This window comes from Alligator sinensis, unplaced genomic scaffold (assembly GCF_000455745.1).
Source record: "Alligator sinensis unplaced genomic scaffold, ASM45574v1 scaffold682_1, whole genome shotgun sequence".
NCBI classification, from domain to species: domain Eukaryota; kingdom Metazoa; phylum Chordata; order Crocodylia; family Alligatoridae; genus Alligator; species Alligator sinensis.
Window position 1 is genome coordinate 1450683 of NW_005842011.1, and position 17567 is coordinate 1468249.

Sequence of the window (17567 nt, forward strand, 5' to 3'; positions counted from 1 at the left end):
GAATCCCACCAGGTTTCCGTTAGCCCTACTAAGTCATAGGTGTTTTGTGCAAGCAGGAGTGCTAGTTCATCCTGCTTGTTCCCCATGCTCCTAGCATTAGTATATAGGCACTTGAGCCCTGCAACTGGTGCCTTTGCTGCCCCCCCTCTCCGAATCCCAAGGGGCCCCTTATTTCTTACCTTCACGTTGCTTACCTGTGCTGTAGTGCTGGCCGCCCCATGGCTTGAAGGTTCCCAATGTTCTCCTTCTTCAGGCTGGGCTGGCCTTGTGGGTGCCACATGGTTTGGTGGTCCACAGCTTCCCCCGCCCTCATCTTCCCCTCCCCCTGACGAGCCTAGTTTAAAGCCCGCCGGAGGAGATCTGCCAACCTAGATGAAAACACATGCTTACCTTTGGGGGACAGGTGAAGCCCATCCCAACTGAACATGTCCCTCATCGTACTGAGCATGTCATCGTTTTGATACATTTTTAAAGTTTGTACGTGACCCTTTCATATATTCTTGTGACCTGCTTTTGGATTGCGACCCACGGGTTAAGAAACACTGATCTAAAGCTGATCTAGAAACGAAGATCTAGAGCTGTAGGTGAAGAAAGAGAAATAATAATAATAATAAAGCTTATGCGTATGGTATAACGTATTGACCAGGCACCGTCTAACCATTGTTGTTACAGACAAGGTGTGGTTCAACATAGCAATACAATAAATGCGGGGTTAAGATATGCACCTTGTTTTCGACAGGCAGAATAAAAAAAAAAAGATCTTTCCCTGTAGTGGATAACTGTAGCAGTTTAGATCACCATTTAGAAAATTTAGTGTCACTTTTGCCCAGTAAATGGCAGAAACTGCTCTTACTGTATTTCCTTGCATATAATGTACACTGAAATTTCCAGCAGCAGTTTTTTGGAAAAAAAGGTGCATGTTGTAATGGAGAAAATACAGTACCTTGATCTGTTACAACTTTCCTATTATATTTCTTTGAATATAGGTGTGAGAATGCTTAAACGTTCCCTACAGAGCACTATGGGTGTCTATACACATGCTCTGGAGTGGGAGGGGGGCATTTTAATTAAAGCAGGTCTCAAGAGCCACTCTAATGAAAATGCCTGCAGTATCTCATATATTTAGCATCCCACGTTTCAAAATAGTGGTGGGGGTGCTTTAACTAACACTCGTTGAATGAGCTTTAGTTAAAGCATCCCTACTGCCATTTTGAAATGAGGGACACTGAATACATAAAATGTTACAGCATGCTACAGTGTTCTGATTCGAATGCTCCAGCAGGCTCAGTTCATACAGTCTTCTCTGTTGTATTCTAATCAGAACATATCAGAGCATATGTAAAAATGCCCCACGTTTGTGAAATCAGGGTTTGCAAAAGTGTCCTTTCTCTTCAGAATATGCCACTGTATGTCTGTAGTTTTATTCTGTATTTTTATTAAGGATGTCCTTGAGTATACTGGGGTTATCTAACACTTTCCTTCCCAAATTCATTTTTAGAGTACCTTTAAAGTGTCATTCAATCTTACCTCTCTCTCTCTCTCTCTGTCTTTGGTGGAATCCTTATCTATCCCCAAAGTTATGCTGGTTTAACTAAAGATTTGTTTTTCAAGTGATTTTTATTGAATCTAAATCAAAATGCACCCTCTTAAGCCCAGATAAGGGTAGGGACATCTGAACAACTTAGCAAGGGTAAAAGGGGTTAGATTTTACCATGTTACCTGCTCTGTGATAAGTGTTGGTGTGCATGCTCTTACCAGGTGGCAGATGGAAGCTTAGTGACGGTAACGGCAGATTAGCTTCCACTAGCTGGGCATGTCTACACATTCATTCATGCTCTATAGTTACTGCACTTTTAGTTTAGTACTTCCTTATTGAAGTATTAACTGAATGTGCAGTAACTACATTTACTGTGCAGTAGTGCCGGTGCACAGTTTTTGTGATGCTTACTGTGTAGTAGCCTAATAGCACTGTGCACTAGGTTATTAGCACAATTTTTGACCAACACTCTACTGCACAGTGTTATTAGGCTACTGCACAGTAAGTGTTTCATGTGGATGTGCCCACTGTGCTGTAAGAACATCTACCTGCTAATGTGCAGTAAAAACTCACCTCCCCTTATCTGTGGCAATTTCGGGGTGTTTGTACCCTAATGGTGTCTGCATACAAACTCACACTGGTTTAGCAAAATTGACTTTAAAACAATCTGCTTTTAAAGTATTACAACTTTATATACCGACAAAACCTTACTCTTGATTCAGAAAAAAGTTAATTTGTACCAGGGCTGTCCAACTTCTGAATGGTAGGGGACTACATGCCATGTGGGCTTCAGGCCACATGCCCTTCCTGCCCATCAGACAGTCTGTGGAGAGTCCCTGAGGCACCTGCCACACAGGCTATCCCAGCATGGGGCCCTCCCAGAGCCTAGGCTGCTCAGGCCGTCATGTGCTGAGCCTCCCCACTTCCAGGGGTAGGAGGCAGGAAGAGAAAGCAAGAGGATGAAGGGGAAACCTAGGAGCAGTGGGGAGAGTAGTGGCTGGACAGGAACCTGCGCACCAAAAGTTAACCCCTCATAGGCCTCATGTTGTCCTCAGGTCATGAGTTGGACTGCCTTGATCACACTTCTGTTTTTGGTCTAGCCAAAGCTAACATCCTTTTCAATACCAGCCTTATTTCCCCAGCCTGTCCTTCCTCCTAAACTGAAATCCTTATGGATATTAAGCTACCCTTGACTTGGTTTAAGGTGTTACACTAGTCTACCACTTGCTCTCCCTCTGGATCTCTAAGGCTAGGTACAGACATTCAAAAAGCCTGAAACAGAATCAATCTGTCACATGGTTTTCTGTAAGTGGTACAATTTAGATCAGTAACAAACAGAACACACATTCGGCCTTTGGTGGAGGGGGGCGGAAATCTTAGATTGGTTTCTGCCATTTTTAAACCCATCTGTGTGCTGAACTTCTGTTCTATTATGAGTATAGACCTATTTCTGATTGCTTATACCAGTAAAAGTGTAATATCTATACCTGGTCTAAGAGTACATAACTCCCAGACAGGTAATAGTGGGGATTAGGGTGGTTTAAAGACAATTTTGCACCCTCCTAATCCTGCTTGAGGGTTTGAGAAGACCATGGAATAACCTAGGGCTTGTCCATACTGGGTCAGTGGAAGGTCCTATGGAAGATGGAACTAGGCATGATCATCCCATCTGAGCCTGTTCACACACTTGAGAGCTGGAAGTTCACTCATAAAACTGCTCTGGACTCATCCTCAGTATCCTCTTTTGGACCTACCAGAGACTTGATGGATCAAGTATAAAAGCAGCTTCACAAGTGAACTTCCCTCTTTGGAGCAAGTTAGCCTAAGGTGGGCCATAGAGATTTACCAACCATATATGGCTTTGTTACTATCTAAACATGTATTCCATTTGAGGTCCAAAATAATCCCAGTTCAGATACTCATTGTCTGATTATTAGGGCTGTGCGAGACTTCAGACCCTGCTTTGGATCCAGAGAAGCTTTGGACACCTCAGTGTTCAAAGCAGCATGTTTGGATTGAATTCCTGGCTTCATTAGGCTTTCTGAAGCAGTTCAGAGCTTCCAAAGTGCTTTGGAAAAACTTTGGAGCCGCCTTGGAGATCCAGCCATAGGGTATAATGGGGAAACAATGAAATATCTATAACTTTGGGGTTTTTTGTCCAATTTGGATGAAATTTGCAGGGCTGGTAGACTCTGCAGAAAGCATAAAGTCTGACAAGTTTCAAGAAGATCAGTGCAGGAGTTTTGAGGGAACTGTACCCCAAATTCTTGAAAGCAAAACTCCTGTCACATCTATGTGTTCCAACACAGGGAGGTCAAAACTGCAGGGATGGTGGCCACAGAGCCTGCCAAGTTTCAAGATCAGTGCAGGGGTTTGTGGGGAGCTACACCTCAAGCTGCTGACAGGGAAAACTCATGACATGGGTGACCCTGTGTGTGTTAAGGCGCAGCGGGGTGAAAGCTGCAGGGATGGTGGCCCCTGCTGTGGCCACGACACCTGCCAGCTGTCGAGAACATCGGTGCAGGGCTTCTGGGTTCTGGGGCCCTGCACCCCTAGCTGCTGACAGGCAAAACTCGTGACATGGGTGCTTGTGCAACTGACTGTCTCTGTCTTGGGATGTGGGAGACACTATTGCAAGTCTGGCTGCTAACCTACTGTGTTAACAGTTACCAATCAATCATGATTCACTCAGGGACCAGCTGAATACACAGTTGCTGGCTAATGTAACCGGTTAATTACCATCAATTAGTGCCTACAAAACCAGACTAAGGAGAGGAAATAATCAATACAGACAATCAACTGCCCCAAACAGAGACAGTCAGTTGCACAAGCAGCCATGTCATGAGTTTTGCCTGTCAGCAGCTAGGGGTGCAGGGCCCCAGAACCCCTGCACCTATCTCCTTAACAGCTGGCATGCTTCGTGGCCTCAGCAGGGGCCACCATCTCTGCAGCTTTCACCCCGCTGAGCCTTAACACACACAGCGTCACCCATGTCACGAGTTTTGCTTGTCCGCAGCTTGGGGTGCAGTTCCCCCCAAGCCCCTGCACCGATCTTCTTGAAATTTGGCAGACTTTGTGGCCTCACTAGGGGCCACCATCCCTGCAGTTTGACCCCACTGTGTTGTAACACATAGATGTGACAGGAGTTTTGCTTTCAAGAATTTGGGGTACAGCTCCCTCAAAACTCCTGCACCGATATTCTTGAAATTTGACAGGCTTCATGCTCTCAGCAGAGGCCATCCCTGAAAGTTTAATTCAAATCAGACAAAAAACAACAAAGTTATAGATATTTCATTGATTCCCCATTATACCCTATGGCCGGATCTCCAAGGTGGCTCTGAAGCTTCAGAGCCGCTTCAGCTGGATTGAAGCAGAAACCCGATCCGGAGCTCCGGATTGGATCACTGCCATCCAAAGCGGCCAGATCCGAAGCCAGATCAGATCACTGCCAACTCACACAGGCCTACTGATTATAAAGGAATGGATATTTTAATTGATTTAAATTGAGCATAAATGAATTTGGATGGTGCTTAAAATCAAATGCAAGTCATAGTTTAATGAATTTTTATACAGCAACAGAAAAGATAATGCAACTTAAGTTTCTTGACAAAGGGTGCAGACAGAAGTGCAGCTTCCAAATGTTAACACAGAAGGACTTTTGCAAAGTTTTCTGAGTTACAACCTTACCCCAGTCCAAACACAAGTTCACTGGTGGTCCCAGGCCAGAGGGGAATCTAGCTGTTGGCTGGCTGCCTGCAACCAGCTTCCCATAACCTGGGACAGGCTCTGTCAGTGCTCACTGCTTTCAGAATGGGAGGGAAGAAAGGCAGAGGAGGGAGCTCATTCTTGGAGCTCCCCAGTTGGTCCTGAAGGGTGGAGTGAGTGAATTGGAGTCCCCACACTGGGGGTACTGCAATACACCCACCCCACCCTCCAGGTGCGGCTGAAAACCCCCCAGACTGAACTCCCTCTGCCCCTTTTCTCCCCTTCCATTCTGAAAATAGGCTGAGAGCTCTGCAGACACAAGTTACAAAACAGGCTACATTTTGTAACATCCTTATCTGATACCTCATGCAATGAGGGGTCAGATTTTCACCCATTCAGCCATTTTGAAGCTGTTTGCAGCCATACAATTATGTTTGGTCACAGCTATAAACTGCTTTCTGTGGTCAGATCAGGTGAAAATTGTCATTTCTGTCTATACCAAAAGACTGCAAGATATAAATAAAGCAACCAATCTCAGAATACAACAACAGGATATGCATTGCTTAGAGAAGTCTGGGCCACAAATTAGCCCTTTACCTTCCTTGAGTGCCACTCTGATCCCCTTCCCCTGCCTGATCTGCTGCTCTCATTTTTGCTCCCTTCCCTGTCTATCTTGTGATGCCTGACTCTTCCCCACTCTGCCATGTTCCACACAGAGGCTGCCTTTATCACCTGTGGCACCTCTGCCACAGGTTGGCTTTCCCGGGTTTAAATTACAGTCCTATTTGTTATAAACCCAAAAGTGGCCCAAGAAATTTAAACAAGCCAGTCATATATATGTATGTCACTTGTAAATTCTAGGGACATACGTACCCATGGCTGTATAATTCAGCAACTGGATGCTAGGGAAGGGAACCTCATAACTTGTTCATTATGTAAGCTATCTATGGTATTTACTGGCCACATCATTGTAGTACTTGAAGTGCCTCACAAGCTTTCATGTATTTACCTCTCCCCAACACCTCCTCCGCCCCCCCCACCCCAACATTGCATTGAGGTAGGGGAATGGTCTCCCCCCCACCATAGTACAGAAGACACATAGGGCATAGAAAGGATGAGGGGCAGATCCCAAAAGGATTTGGCAGACTTTATATGTCTTAATTTAAATCTGCAAACCTGAAAACCCCTGTTCAACTGCTGCCCTAACCTTGGAGATGCTTTAACTGTTACCCAGCATCATCTCAGTTTTGATAAGGCTGAGGAGTTTGGCATCTAGTTGATGTTGGCATTTGATTGGAATCCAGAAATCAGGAGTTCTTCCACCTAACTTCTCAGAGGGACCTAACCCATTAAGCACACCTGCAAGGCTAGGTTCCCTATGAAATTCAGTGCTGGCAACTTCTTTCTTTCAAACATTGCCAAAGGAGATAGCAGCAGTGTACCGCAGTCAAATCTCTGCAAGCTTGGTGACAGTGACCATGATTTGATTACTTTCTCCATCTAACGCAGGGTGGGCAAATCCCTCAGTAAAACAGATATCTATAACTTTGGAAAGGCTGACTTTCACAAACTCAGGAGACCAGTCAGTCAGGCACTCAGAGACCATGGCCCCCTGGGAAGGGGAGTCCATGAGGAATGGTTGTTCCTAAAGAACTAAATCCTCAAAGTGCAAGGGAAGTCTATCCCGTCCCACAGGAAATGCAGAGGGCAGGGAAGCCCCCTTGCTCAACCAGGAACTTCTGGGTCTCCTGAAACTTAAAAAAGAAGCCTACACCAGATGCAAAACTGGAATCATCACCAAGAAGGACTACTCAGCACTAGCCAGTACCTGTAGGGAGCGGTCCAGAAAAGCCAAAACAGTAACCGAATTCAGGCTAGCCATCAGAATCAAGGATAACAAAAAGTCATTCTTCAGATATGTGGGAAGCTGGAGAAAGAACAAAAGCAACATTGGCCCCCTGACAGATCAAATGGAGCAGCTGACGTCTGACACCCAAGAAAAGGCCAATCTCCTAAATGTTTACTTTGCATCAGTTTTCCATCCACCCAAGGAGGTCATGCTGTCAGGCAGGACACAAAACATCCATGACTCAGGAGACAGGCCCACGATTGACATAGATCAAGTGAGAGAACACCTCGAGAGGCTTGACATCCATAACTCCACGGGCCCAGATGGATTGCACCTGAGAGTCTTAAAAGAACTGGCAGACATCATAGCATGCCCTATAGCCAAGATATTTGAAAGCTCGTGGCACTTTGGTGATGTACCGGAAGACTGGAAAAGAGCCAACATGGTCCCAATCTTCAAAAAAGGGAGGAAGGAAGATCCAGGGAATTACAGACCTATCAGTCTGCCGTCCATCCCTGGAAAGATCTTGGAGAAAATTATCAAGGGATCCATCTGCAACAGGCTAATGGAAGGCAACCTACTGAATGCCAACCAACATTGTTTTATTACTGGAAGGTCTTGCCTGACCAACCCCATCTCCTTCTATGATCAGGTGATGCATTCCCTGGACAAGGGAGATGAGGTTGATGTCATTTATCTGGATTTGAAGAAGGCCTTTGACTTGGTCTCCCATGATGTCCTCATGACCTAGCTGGAGAACTGTGGCATCGACCATCTCACAGGCCAATGGCTGGGGAACTGGTTCTGGGGTTGGACCCAAAGGGTACCAATTGATGGGAACAAATCAATGTGGTGCAAGGTTACCAGTGGAATCCCCCAGGGCTCAGTGCTCAGGCTGGTACTTCAATATCGTCATTAATGATCTTGATTCAGGGGTCAGATGCGGACTGGCAAAGTTCACGGATGACACTAAACTATGGGGGAAGGCGGTCATACTGGAGGACAGGCTGGGGATGCAGACTGACCTGGACACACTTGCGAAGTGAGCAGACCAAAACCTGATGGCATTCAATGTGGAGAAATGCAGGGTACTTCACCTTGGGAGAAAAAAACAGCATCAAACTTATAGGTTCAGTGGTGCTACACTCACTAGCACCATGACTAAAAGAGACTTGGGGGTTTTGATTGACCACAAGATGAACATGAGCCCCCAATCCAATGCTGTGGCCGGCAGAGCAAACCAAACTCTGGCATGCATCCACCAATGCATCTCAAGCAAAACCAGGGATGTCATCCTCTCATTTTACTTGGCCTTAGTGAGGCTGCAGCTGGAGTACTGCATCCAGTTTTGGGCCCCCCACTTCAGAAGGGATGTGGATAGGCTTGAGAAAGTCCAGAGGAGAGCGACCTGTATGATCAAAGACCAAGAGTGCAAGCCTTATGAGAAAAGGCTGAGGGACATGGAACTCTTCAGCCTGGTGAAGAGAAGGCTCAGGGGCACTTGGTGGCTGCCTATAAGTATATAAGGGGGTGCATCAGGATCTGGGAAAACTCTTGTTCACCAGGGCTCCCCAAGGGATAACTAGGTCTAACAGCCACAAACTTCTAGAAGGCCGATTCAGACTCATATAAGGAAAAACTTCTTTACAGTTCAAGTGTCCAAGGTTTGGAACAGACTCCCCCCAGAGGTGGTGCAAGGTGTTTGGATGTTTATCTTGCTGAGATCATTAGATCCCCGCAGACTTCCTGCCTCTGGCAGGCAGGCTGGACTCAATGATCTCACAAGGCCCCTTCCAGTCCCTAATGTCTATGAAATTTATGAAACTGACATCTCTCAGCTCCCAAGGAAGTGCATGTCCTGCTCATTAGGCTACTGGAGAAGGAGGAGGAATCCCCACATCTCCATTTGCAACTGTGCCACTATGCAGAAACAGTTTCAAGTTTTGGTGGGCAAGAGAAAGAAAGAAAGATGGTGAGATGGTGCAAGAAGGAGGCTGGTGATAAGGCTACTCACCTGAAAGGGGAGTGATCTGGCTTCTGGTCCCCGCTTCAAACACTGTTTCTGTATTTTACCCAATGACTTTTTAATATTTAATGAGCTTAGGCAGTAGGCTGCTCAGCCTCATGGTTGTTTTGGATCCCACTGTAAGGTTCCCCATGTATGAGCAAAGAGGTCAGGGGCTGGCAACATATGGCCTGTGATCCAGATCCAGACTTGGAGCCATTGGATCTGGCCTATGTAACTTTTTCCTTTGCTGTGTGGCTTGGAAAAGTGGCAGCAGCCTGATTAGAAGCGCCGTCTTGCCTTGAACCCAGATTACCATTACAAATCTTGCTGACTGCTGGTGTTGGTGCCTAACTGGGTTCTGGTGATCTTAGAAGTAAGACTCAGAAGCACATACTCTACATTTTAGGTTGAGGAAGTGCTAAATTGGTAAAACATTATAAAAACTATGGTGCAGGAGGCTTATGAATGATGTTCTTAGCAGCTCAAAGTGAGGAAGAAGAAAACATTAGAACAAAACTATCTACTATCTCTTCTTCTTCAGACCCTATTTCCTCTAAAGGACTGTGTGGGTTACATGACTTGGTTATTTCCTACTCCTTTTCTCTCCTTTGTTACATCACAGTTGTGCTGTATTTTTTTAATGATTGTGAATAAATCTATGCTGTATTAGTCTATCTCATGCATGTCTTCAATTTGATTATATCTATTGTAGTCACTAAGCAGTAAGTCCCATCAGTTGCTGTATGTGAAATAATTCTAATTTCAACCCTGTACAGGGACTAAGCTTAAGATGTGAATGATTTTAAGTGGTGTATAGGTCTTGTGCTGACTCCCTGGGAATACATTTCATATACATTGGACAACTCTTAGTGTGAAATGTTTGGCAATAATATCCTTATTTGAATCACATAAGTAGTGCACTCCCTAACTCTACTGTTAAAAACAGCAAAGAAACCATGAAAAGGCATTTTGCATTTGTATAAATAGCAGAGGAAAATCAATTAGGTGGCAAATTCCTTAACAAGAGAGACTGTGAATGAACATTTGGAAGCTAATTGGCTCATAAAGATGTAAAACATTATAACATATTTATCGAACATCTTGTCATGCATCTGTAGCTTTCTGAGACTACAAAATTTATTTATTTACCAAGAGGTAAATATTTCTTAGCGTGACCTCTTTTACTGGACCAACTGCACAGCTGAGACAGAGATAGACAAACTTTCAAATGCAAGACTTTCTTTATCAAGTCTGAACCTGATGTTGAAGTCACAATCTTATGTTACAACCAAAAATGCATGTTGGCAGCTTGATTACAAAAGCTGCTCAAGCCTAGAGCTATTATAAGAACAATAAATATGGTATTGTAAGTGACCATGCTGAAAGCCCAATGGTTGCAGTTGTCTTGTAAAACAATTAAAGCTAGATGACCAAGATGTGGCCAATAAAACCGAACTGCCAATATATTCCAGGTGGATAGTTATTAGGGCTGTGTGAAGCTTCGGGTGCTGATTCGATTCAGAGGAAATTCGGCCCAATTCAGCAGCCGAGTCTCTGAATCAGAATTGAATCAGAGACCAATTAAAAGGTCCAAATCAATTCGCAGCCTCTGAATTGATTCAGAAAAGATTTGCAGAAAGATCTGGAGATTTGGCGATATAGGCAGTCCCCACTCACCGCCGCAGGGAGCTGGAATCAGGCTCCATGCAGGTAAGTAGGGGGCAGGGGAGAGGGGACCCCCACCAGGCCCCATCCCCTGCCTGGTCCCCCAGTCCTCCTGAGTGCCCCACCGACTCCCACCCACTCTCCCAGCCCCATCAATGGCTTCCCTGCCCAGACCCAGCATCCTGACTCTTAAAAAAAAAAAGAAAAACCCCACACTCACCAGCCCCTGCCAGGTGCAGGGGGAAATCCCTGCTGCCCTGCACTGCCCTGTGCTGTGTGGGGGGGCTCTGCCACAAGCCCCCATCCTCTGCCCGCTCTCCCAGCCCTGTCAATGGCTGCCGCGCCTGGTCCTAGTGTCCCGGCGCTTAAAAGCCCCCCAAAAAACAGCCCCGCACTCACCAGCTGGGGTTGGGCGGGGCAGCCATTGATGGGGCTGTTGGGGTGGGCAGGGGATGTGTTTGATTCAGAGATTTGGCCGATTTGACGGTGGCTGAATTGATTCAGGACAGTGATTTAAATCACCAAATTGAATCACTGTCCCCCCAGTTGGTCAAATCCAAATCCAAAGCAAATACTAGACGCTTTGCACAGGCCTAATAGTTATGGGGCTGTGTCAGCAATAGACAACCATTGTATAATATCACTTCCCCCCTTCAGTTTCTCTAAAATATAGGTATAAAAAAATGTTATCATTCAAATTGTCACTTTCTGCACACCTTTGAATCCCATCCTGTGCTCAAGCACTCTATGCATCTATTTCAAATGGTTGTACTTGTCTTTAAAGTGCTACACTACTCTGCTCCAGACTACATCCTCTGCATGTTCTATAATATTCCTTCTCACCTCCTCCAGTGATACCAACCATTACCACGTGGGCACAATTGAAGTTATTCCAAGTTTGTCACCATTAATCCTGATTGCCACTAATTAAAGTGACTTCACTTGTCAACAGCATATAAAAATGGGATTTAAATCAACACTTACAGTTTGTGGAATCTTCATTTTTAATCTCCTCTCTTTTTCTTCTTTTAGTGCAAGGAAACTTACTAGACAACTATGTAAAAACAGAAGGTGCATGGATACTTAGTCACAATAAACATATTTATAAAACAAACAATCCAGAAGAATGTGCGGAAAAATGTGAAGCTGAAACAAAATTTACCTGCAGGTAATTTCTGTGTATATCCCTTTGTGGTTACAAATATTGAATTTTATTCATTGGTAAAGTTCCTTACTGTTTCTTCAGGACTAAGTGTATGCTGAGATCTGGAAAGAAAGGGAAAACATATTTAGAACATCAGTACATGGATGATGTAAATAAAAAGATGATGTGGAAAGGAAGATTAAAAAACTATGTTTTTCATTTGCATCAGAAAGAATCTTGAAATTTTTATGCACAGCCCCCTTTACCATTTGAAGGTTCCCCATTTTCTTCTGGGACATCTTCACATCCAGTATAATCCCTCAGTTTCTAGAGTGGCATGGGCAGGACTTGATCCTGCAGGATTTTAGCCATTGGAGCAAGACTGAGCCCTGATGCCTTTGGGTCCTTGATCAAATGTGGTATTTAGACCAAAAAGGTTTCTGTGCATGCATACTTTAAAATCAATAAAAAATGGATGCTAAACAGGGTAGTGGGCACTGGGAGAAAAACAAAGACAATGAAATCTGTAAAAAAATGCTTCGGGAATCATATCAACATTACAACTTACTACAATGCTCCTGCTGTGTTCTGGCTTGTAACTATTAAACCTTGTATTAGTTACTGCTAGTTAATAATGTAACTAGTAGGGCTGTGCAAAGCTTTGGGTGGTGATTTGATTGGGATCCTGATTCAGAGCCTGATTCAGTGGCTGAATCTCTGAATCTGACTCAAATCAGGGGACCAATTTAAAGGTTCAAATCGATTCAAAGCTCTCCAAATCTTCAGAAAAGATTTGGAGAGCTTTGATGATTCGGGCAGTCCTCGGTGACTGCAGCAGGTAGCTGCAGTCAGACTCGGAGCTGGTAAGTACCGGGGGACGGGGAGGGAGACCTGGGGGAGGGGACCATGGGGGGAACCCTACCAGCCCCCCTGACCCGCCCTGCCCCGCTCCCCCAGCCCCTCCCCACCAATGGTCTCCCCCGCCCGCCTCAGCTTGGTACTTTAAAAAAAAGCTCTGGTGCTCACCAGGTGCTGCTGGGCAGGAGGGTGATGCCTGCTGCCCCCACTGTCCCATGCTGCATGGGGCGCTCTGCCAAAAGTGTGTGTGGCATGGGCATTCCCCGGGGACAAGTAGCAGAGGCACAAGGTGTGCTGCTGCTGCTTGTCCCCGGGGAAACAAACATCTGTGCTCATTTGGGCATGCCCACAGAGTGTAGAAGGACAAACAAATGGTAGGCAAGCAGACTTTGGAAGAGGTTTGCTCAGGAAAGTCTTCTGTCCTTGTTGCTCAAGTAGAGCTTCCAGAAATCACCCTGCCCACTACTTACCTCTCCTTCTGTACATGGCTCTCATATCCTCAGGAAGTAGCATACCAAAGGGCTGATAGTCAAGATTGTTCCTGGTAGACTGCCTCTATTTATACTCTTCTGGGTCCAGGTGAACTTTGGACATACTGAAGAGAGAGCTAGGAAGGAGTTGGGCCTTGTGCCCTGACAAAAATCAGTTTCTGGAGGTGAGCTGGACTGGCACCGAGGGGGGGAAGACCAGGGTGAGAGGTTGTTAACGTGGATGCTCAGTGTACATGGGGTAGAGGAAGGATGTAGCGGTGACACTAAGTAGTGTGATAGACCAGGGGTGCTCACCTTGGGCCTAAAGGTCAAATATGACCCACAGAGCCATTGTATCTGGCCCATGGGGCTCCCCAAGGGTTAGGAAATTTGACAGTGGGGGCACAGTGTCCATTAATATGACCATCCATCCCTCCTCCCAAATTTCCAAGCCCCAAGCCTTATGCAGCTAGTTGGGGCTACACTATGTATCCTCCCCCTGTGTCTGGATCAGGGCTGGGCCATGCCCCCTTCACCTGTGGGGCTGGGTTGGGGCTGGGCTGCCCCCCGCCATCCTTCTTTGTGGGTGGATGGTGCCTGCCATGCCCACCCTGGATGCCAAATCAGGACCACAGGCCGGATCTGGCCTACAGACAGATTGGGCACTGCCCAGCCAGTCTGCCAGGGAAAAAGGTTGAGCACCACTGAGATAGACCATACTCTAATCCAGTTGGACACTAAATGCAATGTTACTGAAAACCTAAGTGTCACTAAACGCAAGTACTTGATTCATGGGTACTGAAAAATTAATTATTGGTACCAATTAACAACCATGTTGCTCTCCACTCTCAATTCCAACAGGTCCTTTACATTTACCAGTAAAGACCAGCAATGTACAACACTGGCTGAGAACACCAAGAAAGCATTGGTACTGAGAAGAACAAATGCAGTTCTCTTTGAGAAAAGAAGTATGTATCATTTTGATATTACTTAATTAAAATATGCTTAGCAGATATAACAGTATCCTTGACTTTTCTGCAAAGATTGCTAAGCAGTTCCATTTGATGGTTTCTGAGATGAACATTATCTCATTAGGAAAGGGGTGTTAAATTGCTAAAGGAATTTCATGTAGGCCACCCAACAATCTTTAAATAGCAACACATCCATATTGGATTGGATTCAAATCAATCTTCTTCCCATTTTTTTAAGAGCGCTCTTTCTAAATCTGAATTCTATCCTTCTATGCACAAGTGGTTGGGTTTTAAAACTATTTATGGATTATTTTATTTTCTCCTGGATAAAAAAGTAGTGGTGAACCTGTGGTAGATATTGTGCAATGGAAGAAAGAAAACTCATTCCATTTTTTAAAAAGTGACCATGTCTAAATTTCATGTAAAGGTAAATTTTACTGTGAAATGTATGTGCTGGGAGAAAACCAGGACCTCATTGCTAATCAAACATATAATGGTTTCAAGTCTCACTCCTACCTACAATTAAAATTTGGAGTAATAGAACACTGATTTTTGTACACCAGTGTAAACTGCACTGGTTGTGGAGCAGATAGATGTGGCCACAGACATACAAGCTGTCTGCTAGGTGAAAAAGAATTCTGTCCACAAGCTTTACCTGGTGTAATCACCTACCATTGTAAGTAATTAATTTTTGCTCTTTGACCCTATTTAAAAGTTGAAATCAGAGGGCCAGATTCTGACTCTGGCTTATCCAAGTACAAATCCAAAGGAATATTATTGAATTAATGGAAATCGGAATCTGGTCTATAACACTGCAACATGGTAACTCTTGTGTTAATAACACACAGTGCAGTTATGCAAACACCCTCCAGTCGTGGAGACTTCAGGAGATGCTCTAAAATCAGGACTCTCTAGAAGAACTTTCAGGATCCTACATCTTGTAGGCTCAAATTTTCAAAAGATCTTAAAAGGAGTTTGATGCCTAATCAATAAATATTTTGAAATCACTGGGGTTCTTTTATTTGTCTCCTGGTTTGTGGGCCTTTAGTTTACACTTCGTTCATCTTTGCAGGCATCTCTCCACAGCTGTGAGAGCTGGAAATTTACTTTTATTCCAATTGCAATGTGCAGTGCTTATATATTGTTCCTAGGGAAGGGGGCTTTACGTCAAACACCTAATAGTGTGATGCTAGTGATAAAATTGAGAGTCGGCCACACTGCCATTGGCTCTGTTGGTTTGTTTATATATTTATTTAAATGTGAACTAGCTACATAAAAGGGCCAATCTTATACTCTAGTTGCTAGTAAGTTTCTTTTTGGAGAGCAACTTCAAATACTATGGAGCTTTGACAATAGGTATGAAAGGTGTGAACCTCCCTGCTTTAGGGTAGTTTTGTTCAGTGCAATACTGCTTCAGTGAGTTTGAAGACATTAGCTCTTACTGTAGCTCAGCATGTCTGTTGCAGATGGTACCTCTGTACTTCACCCTATAATTTACACAGACTTTTGAAGTATCACATGTCAATCCTGAGGATATAATTAAATCAACCAAGTTGGTTGTTCCAGAGCAGGAAATAAGAATATAGGCTATGTCTAAGCAAATCAGGTCACTGGTACATGTAGTTCATTATGCTGCCGCTTGAAGCCAACAACACCCTGAAGTTTCAAAGGAAAGTGAAAGTTTCCCATTGTGCACCCAAGTGATTTTTCAGTGCTGTTGATGGAACAAACAATTATTTCTTTATAACAATAACAGATCAGCACATGACATGGGAATGGGATCTGATGACCCTTTTTGGTCTTAACCTTCAAAAAAAAAATGGGGCATGATAGGAAAAAAAATCTGTGCAGTTTTCCCCATGAGTGCCTCCTTAAACATGGTAAAAAATACAGAAGGGTAATTTTGTCTCTATTACTGACAAGTTAGCATTGGGTCATATCAATTTGTAAATTTTTAACACAAAAGAATGACAGCTTGAGTTTAGGGTTCAAAGTTGGATATTTGTCAGCAGACAGAAAAAAACCTAAAGGTTATACAAATTGTGGAGAGCTTATGCAAACAGAAAGAGTTAAAGTCAACATTTGACTGCTTTAGTGTTCATTCCTTCGGTTTTGAATGCTAATATATTGCGAAACCATTCAGGGTATTCAAACACTTTCCAGCTAAAAATCCTACAAAAGACAAGATATTTTTTCATACAATAGAATCACAGAATCATAGAAAAATAGGGCTGGAAGGGACCTCCAAAAGTCATCTAGTTTAACCCCCTGTCTGAGGCAGGATCATTCCCATCCAAACCATCCTGTACAAATCCATAATCTAACCTCTTTATAAAAATGCCATCAACCCTAACACACTACATAACAACCTAACCTGCCACAGGTAAAGCAGGGGAACCATGGCAGCCAATGTCCTGCTTCTGTAAAAGGTTGTTAACATACACTCAAGAGATCCCAAGTAGAGGGACATGCTCCCACTACAGGGGAAGGCAAAAATCCCTGCAGTCCATAACAGTCTGACCATGGGGAAAAATTCCTTCCTGACCCCAAGTATGTCAATTGGTCTTGACCTGTCCTGACCTGACCTGAATGAAGGGGCAAGATCCTCTAGCCAGGAGCCTCCAGCTTTCAATCCCAGCAGGAGCAGTGGCACTCCCTGGTCAAAATCTCCAGATTTTGCAGATGGTTGCAGTAGTCTGACTACACTAAACAGAGACCTGAACTGAAACCTCAGAATCAAACTACCTCTAAGCTTTAGTAAAATCTAGATCCAAATTCATAAGCTTAATTCTCCTCTGACTTAGATGGACAAAGAAGCTACAGTGAGTTAAAGAGGGGATAGGAATATTCAGCTGCTCCACCAGAACTGGCTGTATGCCTGTTCTGACCCTCCTGTAAGTGAAAGTTAAACTGTGGTAGTTTATCCCTGTTTTCCTGAGAAGCAAGCTTAGGGTGACTATATTTTACTGGTCTAAAAATAGGACACTGTTTCCCTCCTCCCTTCTACCTACCACCCATCAGCATACCCCGGGTTTTTGGCATAACCAGTTGTCTTCGAGTGCCAGTCTTATTTGAGTGTGCTGGTGAGCAGGAGAGGGAATGTGAGTGTGTGTAGAGAATCAGAGATCAGGAGTGTGTAGGTGTATGTGTAGGTGTATGTGTGGAAAATTCCCATTTTTATCAGGACAGTCATGTTTTAAACACCTGTCCCACTTAAGATGGGATAAAAGTGTTTATGGGACAAAATTGATGGGACACCCAGGACAGATGTTTAAAGTGAGAATATCCTGGCAAAAATGGGACATATGGTCACCCTAGGCAAGTTGTCCCAATAAAGTTTTCCATTTACTGCAGGGAAAG

General features: G+C 44.3%; 1 protein-coding gene across 1 annotated transcript in view; it reads left to right on the forward strand.

The window, feature by feature from the left end:
• The window catches only part of LOC102377482 (plasminogen-like), a 103649-nt gene that overhangs the window by 33369 nt on the left and 52713 nt on the right, over positions 1–17567 (forward strand). Inside the window, exons 4-5 of the mRNA XM_025202008.1 lie at positions 11797–11932; positions 14098–14204. Of these exons, the coding sequence (XP_025057793.1) occupies positions 11797–11932; positions 14098–14204 (243 nt within the window). The remainder of the gene's footprint in view (positions 1–11796; positions 11933–14097; positions 14205–17567) is intronic.